Source organism: Apodemus sylvaticus, chromosome 5 (assembly GCF_947179515.1).
Source record: "Apodemus sylvaticus chromosome 5, mApoSyl1.1, whole genome shotgun sequence".
NCBI classification, from domain to species: domain Eukaryota; kingdom Metazoa; phylum Chordata; class Mammalia; order Rodentia; family Muridae; genus Apodemus; species Apodemus sylvaticus.
In genome coordinates, this window is record NC_067476.1 from 14451865 (window position 1) to 14475584 (window position 23720).

Sequence of the window (23720 nt, forward strand, 5' to 3'; positions counted from 1 at the left end):
ACCACTAACAACAAACTATGAGGCAAAAACAATTCTGCCCAATGCTCAGTAATAAACAATAACCACTCATGAACATCAACTATGGCGGAGACCAAAGGAACTAATCTGTCTTTTGATATTCTTCTTTCTTTCTTTCTTTCTTTCTTTCTTTCTTTCTTTCTTTCTTTCTTTCTTTCTTTCTTTCTTTCTTTCTTTCTTTCTTTCTTTCCTTCCTTCCTTCCTTCCTTCCTTTCCTTCCTTCCTTCCTTCTTTCTTTCCTTCCTTCCTTCCTTTCCTTTCCTTTCCTTCCTTCCTTTCCTTTCCTTCCTTCCTTCCTTCCTTCCTTCCTTCCTTCCTTCCTTCCTTCCTTCTTTCTTTCTTTCTTTCCTTCCTTCCTTCTTTCCTTTCTTCCTTTTTCTTTTGCTTCTTTAGTGACTTCCATCCCCAGATCCTGGGGTCTTATGTGATGGAGAGAAATGACTCCTACAAGTTGTCCTCTGACCCCCACATATATGGCGCAAATGCACACATGTGAATACACACACACACACACACACACACTAAATAAATTTAATTTAAAATAAAAAGAAAATGCCACTAGAATAGTAGTTTTCAACCTTGGGTCACAACCCCTTTGGGGTTGAATGAATGACTTTTTTACAGGGGTCACTTAAGACCATCAGAAAACACAGGTATTTACATTATGATTTATAACATACATTATGATTTCTAACAATAGCAAAAACAGTTATGAAGTAGCAACAAAGATAATTTTATGGTTATGGGTTGCCTTGACATGAAGAACATTATTAAAAGGCCTCAGCATTAGGAAGCTTGAGAGCCTCTGGTCTAGTGTGGCAAGCCAGACTTCAGCTGGGAGCAGCAGTCCGATGGGAACAGGGAGAAGGAGCAGTGGACAGGGATTTAATGAGTGACAGACAGACACCACACAAGGATGGAGCTGAATGTGTTTTTACTAAATCAAAGCAGCTGATGGTATAGACCAAAATATGGCGACGATCATAAAAGATTAAATCAGGTGGTTACATAAAGGTCAGGCAAATTACAATACAAGAGCTTAATTAATTAATGTGAACATCAAGCACTTAAGGATAGTCATAAATATAACCATTCTTCCTGATCTTAGCTGGCCCAGTGTCTCTCCATTTCATGTCTTTGCTCGAAAGCTTGGCCGTTTGTTTTATACTAACCTAAAATCCATTCCTTTGCCACTTCCTCTGAAGGCCACCCTCCATCTCTAGACTGAAGTACTCCTAGCCAATACTTATGAATCTTAAATAACTATTCTTTGAGGCTACCTTGCTGTAACTGGTCCCATATGCTATTCCCTTGATTGGGTCTTTGATATCCTGTTTTAATCATTGCTTGGAGGACAGGAGGAGGAACCATTCCTAATTGTCCCTCGATATCTAGTTTTTGAGAAATAAGATCTTCTTGAACACAGAAGCGACCTCCACTGCCAGTCCTGATAGCTACAGCACCAGCACAAATCATTGTAATCATAAAAACTGAATCAAAGCTTTAAAAGCCTGTTTTTCCAGGAGGCTGAGTTCCTTAGACTTTATGCCTCAATCCAGTGACCAGGTCACGTGGACTCCACTGGAGTTGGCGTGGCAGTCTAGAATATCCTAGTAAAGACACTGGGTCTGTGGCCCTAGGTCTGCAGAGATGGCTCTGCAGGTCAGAGTGCACACTGCTCTCCCAGGGGACCGAGCTTTGTTCCCAGCATCTGTATAAGGCAGCTCACAATCAACTAACTCAGGGAATTAAACACCTCTGGCTTCTGAAGGCACCTGGACTCCCGTGCACATGTGCACATGCCCTCACACAGACACACATGCATGGGCATAACCAAAAGTAGCAAAACTTTTTATGTTTTTAATTTGCAGCCAAAGTGCAGAACGTGTATCACGCAGCTCCACATGTCCCATCCATTTCCCAACTTTTCCATCATTTTTATTAATTTCTGAGTGTCACCTGGCCGTTTTCACCAACTGTGGTATACCCCGTCTCACAGTCTACACACTCACTTCTCTACCAGATATTGTATCTACGACTTTAAATTCTTTTTCTTAAAGTGCCCTGCCCCCATCAAGCGAGCTTCATACCTGCTTCCTTCCTGAGCCAGGCCCAGGCTAAAGCATTCTCCAGCTGTCTTTTAGTTCCTCCACAACCATCCTGTGATGTAACTCTACTATTAATCCCATTTTGCATACGTGGAAACAGGCTCGTAAAGGTTAACCAGCTTCCCCGTGTACACAGCAGATAGTGCTGGGGTTGGGATTCCATGGGCGGGGTGGGCGGGGTGAGGGGGTGGGAGTGGGGGGTAGGGGTGAGGGTAGGGGGCCGGGTTAGCTTCTAAGGCCCTGCCAACCGTCATGAGAAGACTCAAATCTTTTTATGCCACTCAGGATTGCCATGTTGTTGTGACTGACCACACCCCACACCCCAAACACTAACTGGGGTCAGCTTCTCCTCAGATGACCTGGGGGGCCTGACTGGATCACTCTTCTGCCATTAGCAGGGATCTCCTTATATGCCTGGTGTTGACTGTCCTCACTTGTATGTCCCTTCTGCCTCACAATCACCAGTGCTCACTGTGGTGCCCACTGCTCTGTTTCCTGGCTGAGACCGTGCCTGAGTAAAGGTTGCTGAACACGTTCAGAAGCAACGGGTTTGAGGTCAGAGCGTCTACCTCTAGGTCTTATTCTTGGCAGTGAAGCAGTGTTGGGATAAGGGGAGACCATTTTATTATAGAATTTCCCATGGGGAGAAACATGATACAATTGATGGGGGGAAAAGAAAGAAAAACTAGCTTCCAGTTATGTTTTCATTAAAAAGGTTGGAATCGGGGCTGGGGCTGGAGAGATGGCTCAGTGGGCAAGAGCGCTTTCTGCTTTTACAGAGATTACAGCTTGGTTCCTAAAACCCACACCAAGGGGCTCATGTCTACCTGTAATGCCAGCCCCAGGGATCCAATGGCCTCTTCTGGCCTCTATGCCTATAAGTACACATACGTGTGCACCCAGAGAGAGAAAATATTAATACCTTAGGGTCAGAATAAACAGAGATTCAGGAAAGTGAGAGCCAGGCCTCTGACTAAATCCACAGATACAGCCATCACACACCACCACAGGCAGTAAACCTGCTCTGAGGTACACCTCACCACCTCTGCTTCAGTCTCCTTCAGGAAGTCTCAAGTAGGGATGCAGCTACCGTTTTTTTTTTCTGGCTGCCCCCAGGAACCAGCATCAAAGCATTTTCTACAGCAGAGACACACTAGGGGAGTGCTGGGCTGTCCCTGGGAGCAGTGGGAGCAGTGCTGTGTAGGATGCAATAAGCCTCAAGTGATACCGCCCAGGAACAACCAGCCAGTGGAGACAGGTATGAGGCAGCCCAGAGCAGAGAAGGCTCAGCACCCTCCCACCTTGCCCTGGCCAAGACTCAGCCCCCTGCCCATGAACCATCAACTCAGACCCTACGCAGAGAACTCCAGGCTGAACTTGACTGGCATAGCCCCGGGTGCTGCCAAGAGACGCAGAATGCTAAAGTTCCTGAGGCAGCATTCCACCAGCCCCCATTTCCTGAAACACGGGAGGGGGTGGGGGGTGGGGGGGAGGACAACAAACCACAGAAGGGATCAAGAAACGCTTAGGGAGGGAGCAAGGGTCCTCCCTCAGGTGGAACCATTTGGAGACCTATCAGTAGCTCCCGGTGACCCAAGGCTGGGAGACAAATCCTTTGAACATACCTCATTGTCCGCTGTGTTCCCTCCAAAGCAAACAGCAAAGCAACGGAGTTCTATGGCGCTCCGGCCTGCCGAAGGAGGCAGGGCTCGGAGGAAAGGAAGGTACAGGGTTCCAACTCCTGTCAAAAGAATAAACAGCTGTTTCAGGAAGAGGAGGGGTGGGGTGGGCAGACAGATCCCTCAGCAGCCGCTACAGGGCTTTGTTCCCTCAGCCCCGGGAAATGGGCTGTTTATCAGGGCTGTTGACTCCCGGTCTACAGGGCAAAGCAGAATCAGGGCTCTGGGCTGGTCCTCACAAGAGGGAAAACTACAGGACCAAACCAGGGCAGGAGTCACAAGAGATGAGGCCACCACCCTCCACATCACCCAGTCCCAGGGAACACTGGGAGCTGTGTAAAATGGAATCATCCTCAAGTGATACCTCCCAGGAACAGCCAGTCAGTGGAGCCACATATGAGCAGAGGCAGGTGAGCGGACAGGGCTTTGATGCGATATCTAAGTGTGGTTTTGAGTCAAGTTCTTCCTCCACAGCCCGGCTCTGGAAGCCACAGTTGTGTGGACCAATGTGCTCTAGAAAATAATGTAAAACTCCAGAGAGAAGCCCTTACGATATGCATTTGGGAAGACTGCAGAGCCCAGATTTTTTTTTTTCTTCCTTTTTGAGACAGGGTCCCGAGTAGCCTATGAGCTCACTGTGTAGCCAAGGACAACCTAGGGCTTCTAGTTGCCTTCCCAACAGTCCTAGGATGATGGGTGTGTGCCACATCTAGTAATGTGATGTGAGAGATGGAACTCAGGCTGTGTGCACACCAGGCCTGCACACGGTGCCCAGACCAGGCTCAGTGCACACCAGGCCTGCACACTGTGTGCCCAGAAGCAAGCACCCTGTCATCCGCTGTGCTTTTCAAAAAAGCCTGTTGTTCTCAGAAGCAGCATCTGTGGCACACACTGGCTCAAGCGGGAGGTGGTACTCAAGGCCCCCTGCCCCATTCCCTCCCCAAGTGGCTGGGACACTGCCGGGAAGTCTGCGAACCCTAGACGACAGGGAAGGGACCAATGCCAGACAGGAAGGAGTCAAGGCCTGGCCCCAGGTCACTCAGCCTGGAATTGAGCCTCTTCCTCCTGTTCTCAGAAGGAAGTTTCCCGGCTTCCTCCTCTGAGGGCAGGAGCCAGCTGACCAGAACCTTCAGGGATTGGAAGTCTTTCCTAACGGCTTGCTTAAATCATCTCTGATGGCATCCATTCAACCCACAGGGGCACATGCCTGTGACACAGTCATTCTCTCAAGTCTATTTCCAAACGATGAACATCAGATACATCCCACGCTGGACCCCAAGGCCCATCAGAAGCAGGAAGCTGTCACCAGCTGCCACCGAGGCATCCTTTCTGTAGCAATGACAGCCAGCAAGCTACAGCCAGATCACATGACAGGAGGACCTCAGCACTCCGTATTCAGCAAAAGGAGACTGGCAAAAGGACACACTCCAGGCCAGGCATGGCGGGCCCTGCCTGTCCATCATCCTCGTCCTTGAGAGGGGTGGACAGATTTCCAAGGCCAGGCTTGAGTGCATGGTGAGTTTGAGGCCAACCTAGAATACATGCAACCCTGTATTTTAAAAGGTGGGAGAGGAGGCATCAGCTATATAATTCAACTTAAAGTCCTATGCAAGTAAAATGAACTTACGGTGTTCTAAGTGGGAGTGGCAGACTCCCGAGGGGGTGGCGAGCTCTGGTCTGGATGGTGATTACACAGACCTCCCCACTTGATTAGAACACACAGGTGGGGTTCATTAACAGGCCTTTTTCGTGTGTATGTTAAGGATGGAAAATTCCAGAAAGATCCCTGTGGAAGCTTGGTGCACTCTCTGATACCATCTCCCCAAGCCCCACCCTGCCCACCTTACTCTCTAGGGCCCCAGGATCACGGGTAGGCCCTGCCTCTTCCTTCTCCTGGATTCCTCATTAGGACTGAATTCCTTAGGAGGGTGCAGCTCTGGTCTTCCAAGGGACCAAAGCCACTGGGGGGAGGGGCGGGCATCAGGGTAGTGTTGAAAGGTGGGGCCTCTTTAAACGTTTGCAGTGCTGGAGATGGAATAGAGGGCTCTGTGCACACTCCACAGCTCCTCATGGGGTTCCCTACCAATCCCAGCTTCCTCACACTCCAGAACACAGGAAGCAGCTTCCCTCCTTTACCTCAGAGAAAACACACTTCTGCCCTCCATGTGGCTTACTTGGAGGGAGAGCTCTGAGAGTCAGCTCACCCAGCTCGGATACTCCCCTGATACATCCCAGAACTGCCCTTCCTCCCTGGGGGCCTCCAGGGAATGCTCCCCAGGTCAGCAGTCACACTCAGTGTGGCAAGCAGAGGGGTCCAAAGGGGAGAGGGGTGAGGAGTCTCGCCATGCCACCCTCAGGCCTTGGGTCTGTCCACACTGCCATCCTGAGAAGCGGCAACTGCAACCTCAAAGTGGGGAGCCCTGGCTGCGATCCCCGCCCCATTTACCTCTGTGGGAATGTGAGGATTAAGTGTCCCTGGCAGAGCACAGAGAGCACCACTGACACAAGCTTGCTAGTTGCCATTTGTTTAATCCCAGATCCGTTTGGGATGGTCACAAGAGGCAAGCTTGCTGAGCAAGGGGGTAAAATGACTTGGGCTTCTTGTCCTGTGTGATGGGGATGATCATGTCTCAGGCCCACGTCTCAGGGTGACTGAGGGGCTGGACCAGGCTGGGTAAGAAGAGATCTAGGGTCTGGAGGCCAGCCATGGCTCTGCCACGTGAGACGTGCTATCCTGGGAGGCTTACGTGACGCCACTGTGCCTGCTCTGCTACATCTGTAAAATGGGAATGGTAACATCTGTGCAGAGGCTGGCACCTAGTGAGAATCACATACATAGAACATCAAGAGCTGAACAGGCTTGTCCCCATGAAGGACTAGTGGGTCTGTCCTCAAGAAGGACACAGCTTTGTCTACCGGGAGTGCCATCATGATTACCTGCAGAGCTCAGTTCCACCAAAGATGTCACACACACACACAGTTTCACGTTTGTGCCTGCATGTTAGCCTTATCAGCCTTGGGAAGAGATTTCTAGCATGATCCTTAACGGGTTAGTTTTGGTCTCCCAGTGCCAGTTCCTGCGCCTCAGCCTTGCCGTCTCAGTGCTGGGCCCCTAGCTAGAAAAACAGCATGGCCTTCTAGATGACCTAAAAGGAAGACATCTACTCATCATCCCTGCCTTAAGTTCCTCATGCTTTTCATGCCGGTGGTAACTGGTCAGTCCTCCCAGGCTTCCACTAACCCTCTTTCCCAAGCTCCTTGATTGAACCCTTCAACAATAGGGAACTCACCAGCCAGTTGCACCACTGTTTCCACTCCGAACTGTCTGATTGCAAGACATCTATCTCAGCGCGAGACCAGGCTCATCCTCACAAGATGCTTAAAGATAAAAGCCAGGGAAGGTGACACATGCCTTTAATCCCAGCACTCTGGAGACAAAGGGAGGCCAATCTCTGTGAGTTCAAGACCACGCAGCTCCAAACCAGCCAGGGTGCTCTCTCTTTTCTGTCTCTCTTCCTTTCCTTCCCTCCCCTCCCCACTCCATATATATGTGTGGTCGTATATGTTTTTAATTTTGTGCATGAGTGCTTTGCCTGTATGTTACATGCACATGTGTGCAGTGCCCAGAGTCCAGAAGTGGTCAAATGCCCTGGAACTGAAGTTACAGGTGGTTGTAAGCTGCTAAGTGAGGTCTGGGAATCAAACACAGTTCTCTGCACGAACAGCAAGTGCTCTCAACCTCTGAGCCGTCTCTCCTGTCCCAAGATAATCTTAATAACGGTCTCATTTCATCCTCCCCACAGCCATTGGGCAACCGGCCTAGTTCCCCAGGCAGGGAAATTGTAGCTCAGAGGTTGGGTAACATAGGCAAGGCCCCAGATCCAGGGACTCCTCATATCCACATGAGCGCCACCCTCCTCAACTGAATATAACAGCTCCTTCCACTCACACCTCAGGGACGCCTTGAGTGCTGGGTAGTTTTATGTCAGCTTGACACAGCTGGAGTTATCCGAAAGAAGGGACCATCAATTGAGAAAATGCCTCCTTAAGACCTGGCTGTAAGGCATTTGCTTATGTAGTGATTGGTGGGGGAGGGCCCAGCCCAGCTCAGCCCATTGTAGGTGGTACCATACTTGAACTGATGGTCCTGGCTTCTATAAGAAAGCAGGCTGAGCAAAATCATAGAAGCAAGGCCGTAAGCAGCACCCGTCATGGCCGCTGCATCAGCTCCTACTCAGGTTCCTGCCCTGACTCCCTCAGCGATGGTGTAGAAGTGGAAGCTAAATAAACCCTTTCCTCGCCAGCTTGCTTTACGTTATGCTGTTTCCTCACAGCAACAGAAGCCCTGACTAAGACACTTGCCTAGGTCTCTTCCTGTTGAGAGTCAGCTGACAGGTGGAGGAGACATCCCAAAATTGTCCCCTGTAAAAATAGTTTAGTAAAGTGTGAGTCAACGGTGCCATCTCCCAGTACCCTTCCAGACTGGGTCCTCTCGGGTTGTATTTTAGTTCTTGAAACAGAGCTATGTGGCTCAGTCTGGCCTGGAAGTTGTGATTCTCCTGCCTCAGCCTCCCAAGTGCTGAGATTACAGATCTGTACGAGCACACCCAACTGGGTCTTAACCATTGGTCCTTTCCGTTGCCAGCTGAAATCTAGAGTCCCTTCCTATGGTGCCCCAGAGGGCCAGCTCTTGGGGTAACATATTTGTTTTGTTTTCTATGAAAAAGCAAGGAAAGGCAGTCTATTGTTGCTGGTTATATCCGCAGACATGAATACCCATGCTCAGCTGTCTTTTGTAAAGGGGGAGATTTATTTTTGTTTTTAAATGGTGTGTGTGTGTGTGTGTGTGTGTGTGTGTGTGTATGCGCACGCGCGCGCACAAAACCACCAGCAGACAACTGAGTTTGAGGCCATCCTGGTCTACACGAGAAGATCTTGACTCAAAAGTGAGGGGCGCCAACCATTATACATCCCCACCTCATTCCTCCTGCACCTCTCTCTTATAACTTCTGCAACTTGCCTGATCTGATGCTTGAAAGGGGGAGACAGACAGACTGACTTAAAGGGAGTTGTGTGTGGCCCAGGGGTATTCAAATCTAATATTTACTAGAAAATCCTGAGATTGTTCTTTCTTGGATTTTTTTCCCCTCCTATTATATTTTTCTCAAACTCTTATAATAAATTGACTCAAGCATAAGAACGCTTTCAGGAATTCGTATCTAATAGAAGAGGTTTTAGCAGAAAGTTTAAAAATAAAACACTCACAAACAAAAAAGCAAGCAAACAAAATAACTTAAATTCAGGCCACTGGAGAGTATATTTTTGTTTGTTTGTTTGTTTTGTCTGTCCTTGGATGAGACAGCTCTTGTTCACTACCAGAACATTTCTTGTCCTCTGATCCTAGACATCCACTCTCTGAGCCTGTGTACTAACCTATAAAGCAGGGGTAATGGAGTGCGTTGAAGCCCGTAATTGCCTGGAATAAGTGAGGTCTTGGAGCCCTAGCACTGCAGAAGGAGGAGGGCAGATGGGCTAGGATCAGGGGGTGCTTCAGCCAGGCTCTGTGGCTCCAACCTACAATCACAACAGCTTTAAAAGGTGTGTTCTTGAGCCTAGGGATTCAAGTCGACCTGGGCGGTGCAGCAAGACCCCATAACCTATTTTTTTAAAAGTCATTTAGTCTTTGAATTACCAAGAAGATCAACAAATCCATCTGTAAAGTTCCAGGAACCCAAAATGTTCCTTAGGAAACAGCAGCTTGTGTTACTGTCCCTTGTGTCTAAGGAACAAACTGTCCCCACCTCCCCACCAGCCTGAAGTAGAGTCCATGGAACCCACATCTACGGAAGAGCCGCGAGTGGTGAGACCGAATGACCTCGGGCTTCCTAAGACTTGGTTTCTCCTGCCTGCCTATGAGGTGAGAAGAGCAAAGCTATTCTCTCAGACATCGGAGAGAGACGGCACCCACCAACTGCCGGCAAGCTCCCTTTAACAAGTTCCCAATAAATAACAGTTTCTCCGTTCGCATTGATGATTATTCCAGAACTCTCCCTCACAGACTCTGGCACATTTTGCTCTGTGTATCTCCAGAGTCCACCATGTACCCGTGGCCTGAAAACAGCTAGCCCAGCCTTGGCATGGCCTGAGCAATTCCCAGAACACTTCTGAATCACCTTCCCTACCCAAGCCTTGACCACAGCCTTGGATGGAGGCAGGGCCACGGCTCCCTCAGCAGGAAACCCCAAGGACTCTGGTGGCTGTCCCACATGACTTGGTGGGAATGGATGCTGGGTTCAGGCAAAGCCAAGAGCTCTTTCTTACCTCCTCATATCCCACAGTCTACAAACAGGGGCAGCAAAATGACTCAGTGGGTAGGGAACTTGCTGCCTTGACACACCTGGTGACCTGAGTTTAATTCCCAGGACCTACACAGTGGAAGGAGAAGGCCAACTCCCACAGCTTTCCCCCTCAACCACACACACAGTCATGACGAATACATACATACACACACACATGCACATACACACCCTCACACACACACACACACACACACACACACACACACACACACGCACGCACCCAAGCCACACATAAATATATTTAATCTGGAAGTGGAGCACTTGTCTAGCAAATGACAATTTTTTAAAAAAGTCTGAAAGCCACTGGTGCAAATCAGGAGGCTGTTGTTCTCATTTTGTTGTATTCATTTGTTAGGTAAATATTTATTCTGTACCAGAATCAACATCTGGCCTATGCCAGGAGCTGAGTAGCTCTGAAGCCAAGCATGTCCCACTGAGGGGCGTGGCCAGAGGCTCCCTCACAGTGCCTCGCTCACCTGTTTGAGCTCCATGGATTTCAGGAGGATTTTTGAGGCTACCTTGAAGGCCTGTACTCCGAATTCCTTCCCTCTCAACCAATGCCCCCAGTCTTCCGAGCCACACCATTTTACAGATGAGTAAACTGAGGTGTGGAGGAAGGGACGGAAGGATGCATGCAGTTCAGCTCAGCATGAGGTAAAGACGCTGCCATCCAAACGGCCCCACGAGATGACCTAGGAAACCACAGAGGACAAGGAAGGGGCTGGCTTCCATTGTCGTCTTCCTAAACATGTCCAACTGTGTCTGAAAACACTCCAGAAACGGCCACACTGCTCTGCTTCCCCCAAGCCCCATTCTGGGCTCTCTAAATGAAAGCACAGACCACTGCAAAAGTGAGCTTCACTCTCAGTGGCACGTGCACAAGGTGGGTGAGGCACTGCCCTGTGAGAACTGTCAGCCCCGGCACGCAGAACCAGAAAGAGGCACCCCATTACAGACCGCAGCACAGCTGGGCTTCAGAGTCATTTAGAAACCCAGCTTCTGGCTCCTTCTGCTTTCCCCACAGGCCCCTCAAGGGGCCTCGAGCTCTTAGTGGGTCCCACTGGCCCTTCCATGGTCACCTCTCCTACCCCCGGCTCCAGGCCTCTGTTCCTCCAGAAGCGTCAGCAGACAGCCCTTGAATACCTTCTCTTCTCTGCTGAGAAGCAGTGTTGGGGGTTTTCTTCTCTGGTTGCGGTTTCCCAGCCTCTGAGTAAAAAGTCTATGTGGGGGACCCAACACAGACTTCAGCTTCCTGCGCTGTCGTCAGCAAGCTTAGCATAAAAGGGAACACCCAACCTTGGGAGAGTTTTTAGTGTTATCTGAGTAGGTATCTCCAGCTCTCTGCCTTCATGGCGAGATCTCAATTCCTGGCCTGCTGGAGTTGGTTGGGTATGGCGGCTGTGTGGCTAATCTGACCAAGGAGATGGGAGTAGGCCCAAGCGCTTAAAAACTCACGCGGACCTTCCAGGGCTCAGCCGCTTTGTGTCACAGAACAGATTCAAGAAGATGATTGTATCTACCAGGTTCTCTGAATGGACGCAGCTAAATCCAACTGACCCAGGATTTAACCTGCTGAGGGAGGGAGGGAGGACGGGCACCTAATACCCCCGTGAGGCACACTCTTATTAGCCTCCATCGTACAGAGAGAGGAACAAGTTCAGAGCTCACTTGTGTACATCAGAGTCAAAACCAGAGCCAACCAGGCCTGGTCAGCATGGAGAACTTCCCTCTCTGAATTCCCCGGGCCTTTGGCTGAACATCAATTCACAATCCCTTACCTCTTCCCTCAGCAACCGCCATGCCTGTCTCCTCAGGTTGTGAACGTCTGAAGGCCAAGGATCTGTAGCTCATATAATCACATTAATTTGGATGATTATAGTAACAGCAGCCGTTATAAATGCTCTTCACTGACGACTCAGATTTTGCCAGGCGGGCTCCTGAGCACGAGTCTCTCACTTGACTCTATTTATTTTCTGTGCGGTAAGTGCTAAGGTCAGCCCATTGTACGGATGGGGGCCCAGTGCAGTTCTTCCATGTCAAGAGGCAGCCTCAAGCATCAGTTCATTCATCTGCTGTTCAGTATTGTCTCAGCTCGTCTCTCTGCCTGCTTACTTTCTATTTATAAAAGAATAATCTCGAAGAGACCTGACAGCTTTCTCAGAGGCCAAAGGAGCCTAAGGCACACGGAAGATTTCAACTCAGAGAATCCAGAGTTCCTAGCTGCTCCGGGGAGCGGTGGAGATGGGGCCGGCGAGACAGCTTGGTGGGTAAAGGCGCTTGTGGCCAAGCCTGCTGACCTGAGTTCTATACCTGGACTCCTGCAAGTTAGCCTTTGACCTCCACCGCATATATACCATGGTGCCTGCATTTGTATACACATATATACACACAAATACACACACACACAAAGAATGAAAATAAACGTTTTCCCTAGCTTTGGGTCATAGGACAATTACAAGTAGATTTTTACAAGTAAAAAGGTTGATATACATACAAGGAAATAAATTCAACTTTTTAAATTTTTTTTTTAAAGACAGGTCTCACTATATAGCCCTGGCTAGCCTAGAACAGACTAGGCAGACCATGACCTCAGAGTCGACCTCCACCTCCTGAGTGCTGTGATCAGAGGCATGTTGTACCACACTGGACTTAAAAGCAATTTATAAAGAGGAAGAACTTCTACTCTAGCCCTTCCTCAGTTAGGTTGACCTTGAACGTAAGCAATATGTTCCCTTTGTAACACTCATCATAATTGACACATTTCCTGTTTCCTCAATAAAAAAACTCAACTTTCAGCATCCAGTAAGCTCATTGGGAAGTACCAGTTGCCAATTCAAAGAAGGGGTAGGGATGGCTTATAACAGCTACCTCTCTACACAATACTGGTGGGAGCCATCTCAGAGTCGACATCCTTGCAGACAGTGTTAGCATCCCTGTGCTGGCACTCACGTGCTAACTGTCCCCTGCACTTGATACTGAACTTACTATATATACTGCAGGTGCCCAAAAGAATCCAAGGCAGCTGCGTTCTATAAATATTGGGCAACCCCTGGCTGCAACCAGATGCTGTGATATAATCTCAGAACAGTGTATCCCCCAATCTCACCAGACTGCTGGACTTGTCGGAAAAATGAGTGCTGAGTCCTGAGACTCAGGAGGTCACATGATCCCTCGGGTACCTGAGGGTTCATGTGACCTCCCACACCTGCCTGTCTGGGCTTTTCTGTTCTTTAAATACTGGAAATGCACCAGATCCTGTTCTAAGCAATAGATAATTGTGAAGTACCTACTGTGTGCCTAGCCCTGTGGAAGATGCAGAGACTGGACAAACCCCTCGTGCTATGCCCTAAAATGGTGGACTAACGAGAAGGTAAGGTTTGGAAGTAAAAGAAATGGACCAGAAGGGGAGGACAGAAGAAATGGGGCCGCAGAGGGAAGAGGGAGTCTCTCCGCCTGTGAAAGGACGGCCAGGGCTTCCGCTCTGCTCGCTGCTTTGGTGTGGTGAGGTCTGTGACGAGAATATATGACTTTTGTAACCAGACCAAAATATATTCAAATAAGTTTAGGTGGTTCTCCGACACCCAAAAGATTAAAAATAGAAGTAAATAAAAAGTAACAGAGTAGTGTTGACTTTGCATAAACGTGAACCCTATTTCCTGCCGTTCCTTTGCCAAAGGAGCCAAGCTGGCCAGCGCCAGGGAAGGTGTCCAAGCGGGCGGCAAGCGACATGGTCTCCGTGTCTAAGCCCTCTGGTTCTCGTCTGTATTTAAGTAAATTTCAAATAAAAGTGGAACCAAAATAAATCTTCTAATGAGACTCCCCAGACGCAGTCTGGTTTGGAAAGTTTAGCCACAAACCCAGGAGGAAAGGGGAAGCGGAGACTGGGTGCCAACGGGGGCTATTTTTCCCCTCTCCCAGCAGGACATAACTCACTGCAGCTCGGAAAGCCACTTTGTTGGTTACTTTCTGTCCCTTCTGCTTCTGCAAAGGTCCTGTATGGGATGGAAGCCCAGATGAAGAGCAGGCCGCCAGCCCTCCAGCCTGCTCCAGGCCACATAAACTGAACAGATGTTTAAAAGAGGACTAAACTGAAGGCCCCCTGCCTGTCTGTGTGCCAGGAAGAGTCTGGGGTGTTGCAGTGAGCCCCGTTGATCCCCCGATGTGTGGCAGGGTCCTTTAGAGCTCCAAAGGGAAGCAGGGTGCCACACTGCAGGGTAGATGTGTGGGGGGGGATAAGCCCTGGGATATTCCTTTAAAACATAGTCTTCATGGGTGAGCAGGGGGAGGGAAAGCTGCCGAAATGTAGTCAGTGAATCCACTGGTGTCAGGTTATAGGATACAGAAGGTAAAATGAGGGACCGGAGATGAGAACTGTGGCCACACTCACTGATACTTGCTCTGCTCAAGGAGCGGAGTCTCCTCCCAGATCCAATACACCCTGAGGCTCAAGGACATTAAAACACCGCTCAAGGTCAGCTTAGATGCTGCTAGCCTGAGCCATTTCAGCTGTGTTTGTGCCTGCATGTGTTTTTATCTTTGTGGGTCTGCGTGTGTATGTGTGTGCACACATGTGTCTGTGTGTGCTGTTAGTGCAAGACATGGCCTTGCATATGCACTACATCTGATCTACCTCTCTAGTCCGAAAAGGCAGCAGATAAAAAGAGTCAGCTCTTACCCAGTCACCACCTCCTTACCCTCCCGGGGTTTCAGCCACTCACTGCCTGGAAGTACCTTGCCTGGTTACTCCCTCCCCGGCTCGGGCCACTGTCTGGACACGTGCAACTGACTGCTGGATGCCCACCCCACACACGCTCCCGTGGTAGATATAAACCACCCGTCAGCCAGGAGAGATGACTTCTAGTGCGCGTGCTGGTGTTGACTTGAACGTAATTTGTTCACGGAGTTCATCTCACTAAGCCTCCTAACCCAGACTGACGCCTGTGCCAGTCCCAACCCCTCAGCTGAGGAATGTGGAGACGTGGACTCCTCTGACCGTTTCATAATCTCACATCGGGACTTCTGGCAAACTATGGGAGCCAGGATAGGTTCTCACACGCTTTAGACTTCTGTTCACCTCAGTTTCCCTAGCGACAAAAGGAAAGTTTAGCCTGTTTTGGTATCTTTCCACCTCCGACTGGTACACCTTTGGTTAGGAGGCCCTACCCACCCCTTCTTTCACTCGAAGTTCCATTTGGGTCCTAGCGGCAAACAGGAAGTGTGACCTGAGCAGCAGGCAAGCAGTGTGTGGCTGGCTCTGTGGCAGAAGCTGCCTAAAAAGGACCAAAGAGCTTCTGCCATGCCTGCGAAAGCCCCAGCTCCGGGCCCCAGGCCACCATCCTCCTCTTCAGGGTTCCCCGGCCACCGCACTTCACCCATTCATAAGAGGCTAGCAGCAGAGAACGAACAGATTTGGGGTCAGTGTTGTGCGGACCAAAGTGGACTAGGAGGGGGGGCTCAGCACTAAGGAGCTCTGCCTGGCCCCGTGACCTCAGAGGCCCCGCCCCTTTGTAGGCTGGACTTCCTTTCTCCCTGCAGGCTTAGGGGGCTTTTGTCTGCATTGTGTGTGCTCCAATCTCATTGCCCAAGTCCTGGTCCCAATCCCCTCTCTTCCCACGTGGTTCTAGAGCATTCCTTAATCTGTGTCTCTCATTTTCCTGTCTGTAAAGCCAGAGCACTATCGATCCCAGTCCCTCTTCCAGCTTGTGATCTGGTTCCCGTGGTCCCTCTCCCAGCTTGCCCAGCCCATCCGCAAAAGCGGTGAGCAGAGCTCAGGCAGTGAAGACCACGTCCCAGTGGCATCCCTCTGAGAAAGCAAATCAGAACATCAAGTTAAGCCCAGCAGAGCAGGAAAAGGAAACTGCATGGGAGGAGAGGCAGGAAATCCTAGACACTGCCCCCAAGCACCAGGATGAGGGGCTGGCTGCCGGGTAGGCAGAGGGCTGCCGGGGAGCTTCTAGACACTTGTTCTGGAAGGCAGAGTGACTTCTGGCTGCCAAAGGCACTGCTTCCGGTTTGCTTCCATTCCAACCTCTCTGCCCCAAACCATACCGGACCCAAGAGCCCCATCGGAGTGAACTCCAGCCTCTGTCTGGGCAGGGGAGGTGAGGGCCTGTACGGCTCTTTCTGCAGTTGCTCTCAGACCCCTGCCTCTCACCTGCAGACGGCAGAGCCTCCATTTCAGAAGCTTCCAGATGGATGATGTTCAGCTTTCACCTTGTGTGCTGTTGAAACCACACTTTGCATTTCAGATGTGGATAACTCCTAGGTTAATAACATCCAGTAAGATGCCCTATGGTGACACTGGGCAGTGGCTGGACCCCAATCCTGAATCCAAAAACTAAGACCCTCCACATACTCCACATAGGGTCCCGAGCCAGGTGTTCCTCTAGCTAGCTGCACTCAACAAATGTTCCATTTATATTTATTTTCCAGTCCCTCTGGATTTGCTCCGGCACAGCCCCCCCCCTGCCCCCCATTATGAGTCAGGCATGGTTGTACCTGCTACAGGGGTAGAAGAGAAAATGAAAGCAAACAGAGGTTGCATGTTTCCTGGGGTAGCGGCCCTCGCCATGTGGCCCAGAGAACCCTGAAATTTGAGTCATTTTACTGTAACAACCAAAACACCAGTTCCCTGAGTGCTAAGTGGTATGCAAATGAACAAGGCTACATTCTGACTCTTGGGTCCCAGAGCTGCGTTGTGGGTTTCCGTTGAGCCAGGCACTCAGGCTGATCACCTCTTCCCTGACTCTAGCTAGCTAGCAACATAGGAAACAGCCTTGCATTTTCAGCTGGCTCCAAGAAAGGCTCGCCCAGCACTGTGGAGAGGGCCAGCTCCCAAAGGGCAGCTCAGAAAGCTAGGCTGGCACTAACCACCAGCACCAGAGGGAAGCCATTTTGAAATCAGTATGCAATAGCTGCTGATCAAGAAGGAAGAAAATGACCCGACCCGAGACTCAGTACATCCCTGTTCCTTGGGGGTCACTCAGTTGTGGGTCTCTGCCATGTTGTTTGGAAGCAGTGCAAGGGGACCCAATGCTCCCTGGGACGCTGAGTAAATATTAAGCACTGTTCAAAGAATCCTGAGTTCTTTCTACTGTACTGCAGCCATGTCTTCTGATGCTCCTGCACCTAAAAAGAAGACCTTGCTTCCCTAATTAAGAGGCGTCACACTCTTGCTGCCCTGCCTGCTGTGTGCAAAATGACTGCCACCCTGTTAACCAGCCTACCCTCATGCTGGCAACAGCTGCCTTAAACACTCAGTGGGATCCTTGGGGCGATTCCACAGCAGTGGACGGCCCTGAAGTACAGCCTCAGCCAGGGCTCTTTGAAGCAGCCTGACCTTTTGCAAGCACAAGCCTTGATTCATTCTAGATAACACTGTAACCATTTCTTGGTAGGCCAGATGTAGAGCGAGTCCCATGGTGATCCAGCACATGGCTTTTTAAACTGTGGCCTGTGGCCCCACGTAGTGGTGGTGGTGGTGTCTTACCGAATGAATGAGCCACGCATCATTGCAGCCGTGAAAGGCATTGCACACGGATGAGCTCAACTCAATGTAAAATCAAACATGCCGTGAACCAGAGGCGCTGGCCCAAGTTGCATCTCAGGACGCCACTCTGGCCTGCTCTGAGCACACAACACGCAATCTGCAGCAGCCATGCCGTCATATCACTCGACCCTCTCATCCTGACTGCTGTGGCTGCTCTGCTGCCACACCCTGACATTAAAAAAAAAAAAAAAAGGCAGGAAAGCACACCAGCAAAGAGTTGCTCCTGTAGGCTGACACAGCAGCACTTCACAGCTGAAAGAAATGCTAAGCTGCAATCCTCAAACCCTTCTCTCTTACAGATAAACTGATCCTCAAGGAAGGAGGGAGCTCAGAGCAAAGGTGGGAGGGTGGGAAGTCTGGAAGGCTCCTGCCCTCCTCCCAGTCCATCAACCAACCCATTGTGGAGCACCTGCAAGGTACAGGGCGGGTCTGACTAAGCCTGGGATTCAGAGGTGAAGCCCACAGGGAGCTGTCTGCCCTCGGGGCACCCAGGCCACTCTTGGCAAGAGTTAACTTTCTGCTGCTGCAGCAGTAAGGGAGATATCTGGCTTGTCCTGCATTTTGACAGTTTCAGTCCAGAGTTGATGGCCTCTTGCTTTGGGGGACAGTTCTTTATGTCAGAAAGGAATGTTACATGTCATGGCCAGGAAGCAGAAGAAGAGGAATGAGGAGGACGAATGAGGAAGAGGAAGAAGAGGAAGAAGAAGAAAAGGAGGAGGAAGAAGAGAAGGAGAAGCCAGTTCTGATAGCACACACTTAGGATCCCAGCGTAGAAGAAATGGAATCAGGAGTACAGCAGGTTAATGCCAGCCTTGGATACCTAGAGAGTTTTTAGGTCAGCCTGGGCACCATGAGAAAAAGGAGGGGGGTCTGGAGAGACTGTTCAGGGCCTGAAAGCGCTGCTGCTCTTGTCAAACTTGGGTTCCCAACACCACACCAGGTGCTCAACTATAACTCCAGCTCCAGCGGATCTGAGTCTCTTCCCTGGTTTCCACGGCACTTTCATATACATGCCCTCCCCCTCCCACATGCACACACACACACACACATGCTCCCCCACATACACACATGCCCCACACATGTCCCACACACACACACATGCTCCCCTCAATGCCCATACACACACATGCCCTCATACACATCACACACACATGCCCCTCCACATGCCCTCCTACACCCGCCATGCCCCTACACACATGCCCCCCCACATACATACATACATACACACACACACTCTACCACACACACACACATGCCCCCCACATGTCCCCCACACACACCCCCACAATGCCTATATACACACATGCCCTCATACACATCACATACACACACACGCCCCTCCATATGCCCTCCTACACCCCCCATACCCCCCCACACACATACACACACACACACACACACACTCTCCCATACACACAAGCCCCCCACATGTCACACACACACATACACACTCTCCCACACACACAAGCCCCCTACATGTCACACACACACACACACGCCCCTCCACACGCCCTCCTACACCCCCCATACCCCCACACACATACCCCCCCACACACACACTCTCCCATACACACAAGCCCCCCACATGTCACACACATGCACTCCCACACACACAAGCCCCCCACATGTCACACACACACACACACGCCCCCCACAATGCCCATACACACACATCACACACACATGTCCCTACACATGCCCTCCTACACATATATTCCACCCCCACGCCCATACACACACATGCCCCCCCCCACGCACACACATGAATATATATAACTACATTTCATTCCATCTAAAACACAGGACGGAGAAAGGTTCTAGTGAAGGGACACCAGCCCATTCGAGCCCGTGGCTCTGGCTGGCCTTGCCCTTCCCCCACTCTCTCTGCCTTGCTAAACCTTTAGACTACATTCCTAAAGCAAGCCACCAATGTCTAGTCCCTCGTTTGGCCACTTCCTCCTCCTGAGGCTGACTGTCAAGGTCCAGCTATCAAAGTATTGAAGTCCAGCAATTAAAAGCCTCCTTTGGCTCACCTAATTAACACGCTCAGTCAAAATTAAACACCTCATCCTAACGCAGGGTTTCCCTTTTTATTTTCTAAGCCTCCATTTGCCCATGGGTTCAGTCTGTCTCCGCTCTATCCAGAGAGCCCTCCACCTCAACCACCCTCCCTTGCCAAATACTGCTTTCCAATTCCCTTGCTCCTTTCCACTTCTCCACCCCACCCCCCACTCCTGCCTTCAGTCTCCTGTCTTTGTCTCTTACTCCCTGCCCTCTGTCCCTATGGGACAAATAAATCTTTGTGCTGAGAACCTGGTCTTGGTGTCCTGGGCTGGTACTTTTCCTTTTATCTAGGAACCCAGTGTTCCATCAAACACACACTTCGGGTGACCTGAGACCTCCCTCCATCTGAGTCCCACTTCTTAAAGTTCCCACTGTGGGAATGAGGCTTCAACATGGGGCTTTAGAGGGGTGCTCATGAATAACGTGGATCAAGAGAGGACGCACCAGGGTCAAGAGGGGTTACAGAGCAAATGAAAGGTGTGTGTGTGTGTGTGTGTGTGTGAGAGAGAGAGAGAGAGAGAGAGAGAGAGAGACCGAGAGACCGAGAGACAGAGACAGAGAGACAGGGCCTCCTGCAACCCAGGCTGGCCTCCAATTTAATGCTGGTGAGGGCAGCCGTAGACTCCTGATCTATCTCCTTTCTCCACCTCTGCAGGACTGGGGTCGTTCCCCACCTCTGCTATCACTCCAGGCTTAAATAAAGGATGGAGACAAAGTGGCTGAGGGTAATCTAAGAGTTCTCTCAATCCAGTCACCTCAGTTCGAGGAGGCCCAGAGAGGAGACCCCCAACCCAAGCAATCACCCCAAGCACATATACTAACCCAACTGGTCTTTTCTTTTTCTTTACAAATGTATCCATATGTGTTTGCCAAAAATAATTCAAGAATAAGAGGCCATACAAAAGAAAGTTAGCTTAGATACATTTACAAGTGTTACAAGTTGATGAGTCAAGCTAAGAACAATGGTAGCTCATCCTTTCTGGTCCTTGGTAGTTAGATAGTCTCTCTCTGGGTTTACCTTTATCAGTTGAATGTAGACGATGGAAAACACCGCTGTGGGTCCCCGGGACCTTTCCTTAGTTCTCAGGCAGCAACTGGAAATGGACAGGGTGGAAATATTTACACTGTGGGAACTGGCAAACACCACACAGCAAGGTGTTATGTTTGGAAGAACCAGTCACCAAACAACTGCTAAAGTCCCAGTGCCTCCATGCTGCCTGCCTGCGACTGGGGGGTGGGGGTGGAGGGCTGTGTTTCCTGTGGATGAGAAAGGAGTCCCTAATCCCCATGCCCCAAAGGTGGTAGTCTGCCCTCAACCATGTGGCATTTAGGGTAGTTTGGTAGATCTATTTGTTTAAAAGAATATGGGAATGGTGGCTCACACCTTTAATCCCAGCACTCAGGAGGTAGAGGTAGACAGATATCTGAGTTCAAGGCCAGCCAGGAATACACAGTGAAATTCCATCTCAAAGGAGTTGGGGGGTAGGCTTTCTTCAACGGGGTACCAAAGATGTGAGGTGGGGGGATGTTTGTTTGTTTGTTTCTGTGACTGGGTCTCCAGAATCCAGGCTAGCTCTGTAGTTGACGAGGACCTTGGACTGATCCTTCTGCCTCTACCTCCCAAGTGCTTAGAGAACAGGCCTGCACCACCATACACCATTTACACGGTGCTGGCAGCAAAACCCAAGCCTTTGTGCATACTCGGCAAATACTCTACCAACTGACCGGCATCCCTGGCCCTCTTTTCCTTCTGATTAATTAAATCTCCATATTCGGAGGTTGGTGGAAGGCTTACCCATCTCCAGCACTGGGCCAGGACTGAAGGGAAGAGAGGGTCCCAGAGAGCTACAATTGAAAGCAGCCTCACAGAGACTCTTAGCATAAGGCTGCATAGCAGACTTTTGTCCCTCTAGCTTTTCATACTCGGGGAAGCCACCTTGGAAGATGAAACCAGGATATAAAAGCAGGGTCTTTGGTGACTATTACACCTCTACCACAATGGTGTCACTGATGTCCTATGTCTAAAGTCTGCAACATTTAACACTGGGGACACTGAAGTTCTGAGGTCCACAATGTGTCTATTGCCCCCACCCCCAACACTCCTTAGAAGACTCGTTCCCTCCTCCAGAGGCTGCCCCAGGCCCTCCCTGGCCTGCAGAAATCTGTAGTTCTTTGAAGTCCTCGCCTCTAGTGCCTCTGATAGACGTGGTTGCTGCTCAGCTGGTGTCAAAAACTTCCCACCTACCACTAGAAGAGAACAGACAAATTCTCCCTTCTGCATCTCAGGTCCTTCTGTGCAGGAAATATAAAAGGACACAGCCCAGGTCAGCCAGAGTGACCTTGAACTCCAAGGAAGCAACCAGAAGGCAGTGACCCATTACACACTGAGCAAGTCATCGTGTATTGTCCAAACCAGACTCATTCCTTCTCTGCCCTGGGGCTGGACTCTCCCTCTGCTGTCTATGCCACAGTCTCTGAGTGATACCCCTTCTGTGGGGTGCTTCGTGTTTGGGCTCAGTCACTGAGCACGTCTTTGGTGATTTTCGTTCTGGACATATTAAAGATGGCGTCACAAGCACTCAGTCCAGTTTGCATTTAGAAATATTATTTAACCATATTTTGCACTGTACTGTCTGAAACACAAAACCAGACTTTCCTAAGGATCTATAGAAAGCCAGCCTCTGCCAGAGCCAAGTGCTGATTTTGCGAGTGTCCTGGCTTCTCCCTGACCTGAAGTCGGACAAGTTCCTCCTAGGGACAGCTGCACTTCCACTAAGCACTCACGACCTTCTGGAAGAAGGGGGAAGGCAGGCAGCTGTTCTCTGGGTGTTGCTAACATTAATTCTACGGCTCTGGGCAGCTGACCGGTACCAGGCTCACAGCCTTCTCTGACTTCCTTTCTGCCCTCCAGCCACCAGCATCCTGGAGTAGTCACCGAAGGGCTGGACAGTCGCCTCTCACCGAAGGTTCCTCTGCCTCAGGAACGTCCCTTGTCACTCTCGGTGTGAAGAACACATCTGCAGGAAGCCATCTAGTCACCTCAGACGAGATCAAGACTTATCTCACACTCCCTAGGAGACTCTGTGCACACTCAGACATCTAGGCGCTGTCTCCCTGAGCTAAATTCTCACCTCCCTGTGGCAGGGACAGAGCCCAGCACTCAGAAAGGGCTCCATCAACCCTGAATGAATGAACAAACTCAAGAATGGATTGAGGGAAGTTGTGCAAGCCAAACGTTGCACACCTGAGCCACGGTGAATCCTGGGACAGGAGCATCTAGAAGCTGACTTCCTCATATCTACAGCCAAGAGCAAGGCAGACAACTTGGGATTCCTCAGGGAGTATCAGGCACTTCCTCTCTGTGAGTTGTGCTTTGAGAATTCATTTCCTGTGGGTTCAGATTCCTTTCCCTTGGTCTTTTGTTTAGCTGTTCAGGGAGATTATGGGATCAGTCTGTGCCATGTGCTATCTAGCTGGCAGGGAAACTGAGGCTCCCACAACACCCCGGCCAGCACCACTAAAACCAGGTAGGATAATATGGCCACCTAACTTTCAGCCCACGCCCCCTTTCCAGCGACCTAAGCTGTAGAACAGCCCAGACCAAAGCATCTAGACCAGTGGCTCTCAACCTTCCTAATGCTGCAGCCCTTTAACACAGTTCCCTGCACTGTGCTCACCCTCTAACCATAGGGTTAATTTCATTGTTACTTCATAACTGAAAATTTACAACTGTTATGCATTGCAATGTACATATCTGTTTTCTGAGGGTCATAGGCGGTCCCTGTGAATGGGTCATTGGATCCCAAAGGGGTCTCGACCCACAGGTTGAGAATCACTGACCTCCTGAGCAATGCTCCTGAAGAGAGGCCCACGGGACCCGTGAAAGTCTTGTTAATTGCAAGTCCTAGGGTCTAGGTTGTAGCTCAGTTGGTACAGTGTCTGT

General features: G+C 50.2%; 1 protein-coding gene and 1 long non-coding RNA gene across 25 annotated transcripts in view; one reads left to right on the top strand and one right to left on the bottom strand.

Annotated features, from left to right (window-relative positions):
- Ggta1 (glycoprotein alpha-galactosyltransferase 1 (inactive)) overlaps positions 1 to 23720 on the bottom strand; it is a 71738-nt gene that overhangs the window by 30530 nt on the left and 17488 nt on the right. For 7 of the 24 annotated variants that reach the window (XM_052182336.1, XM_052182326.1, XM_052182328.1 and 4 more), the window contains one exon: positions 3752 to 3867. Coding sequence is in view for 5 of the 24 variants with exons in the window: in XM_052182319.1 (XP_052038279.1) it covers positions 3752 to 3867; positions 10641 to 10749 (225 nt within the window). In the remaining 19 variants the exon portion in view is untranslated. Of the gene's footprint in view, positions 1 to 3747; positions 3868 to 4169; positions 4319 to 7095; positions 7184 to 10640; positions 11107 to 11252; positions 11405 to 20795; positions 20872 to 23720 lie in introns of those variants that run through there. The other 17 variants (XM_052182332.1, XM_052182333.1, XM_052182331.1 and 14 more) reach the window with 12 other exon arrangements.
- On the top strand, positions 4872 to 9828 carry LOC127685293 (uncharacterized). Its single transcript, XR_007977815.1, has 2 exons — positions 4872 to 5320; positions 9618 to 9828. It is a non-coding gene; the product is annotated as an uncharacterized LOC127685293 (long non-coding RNA).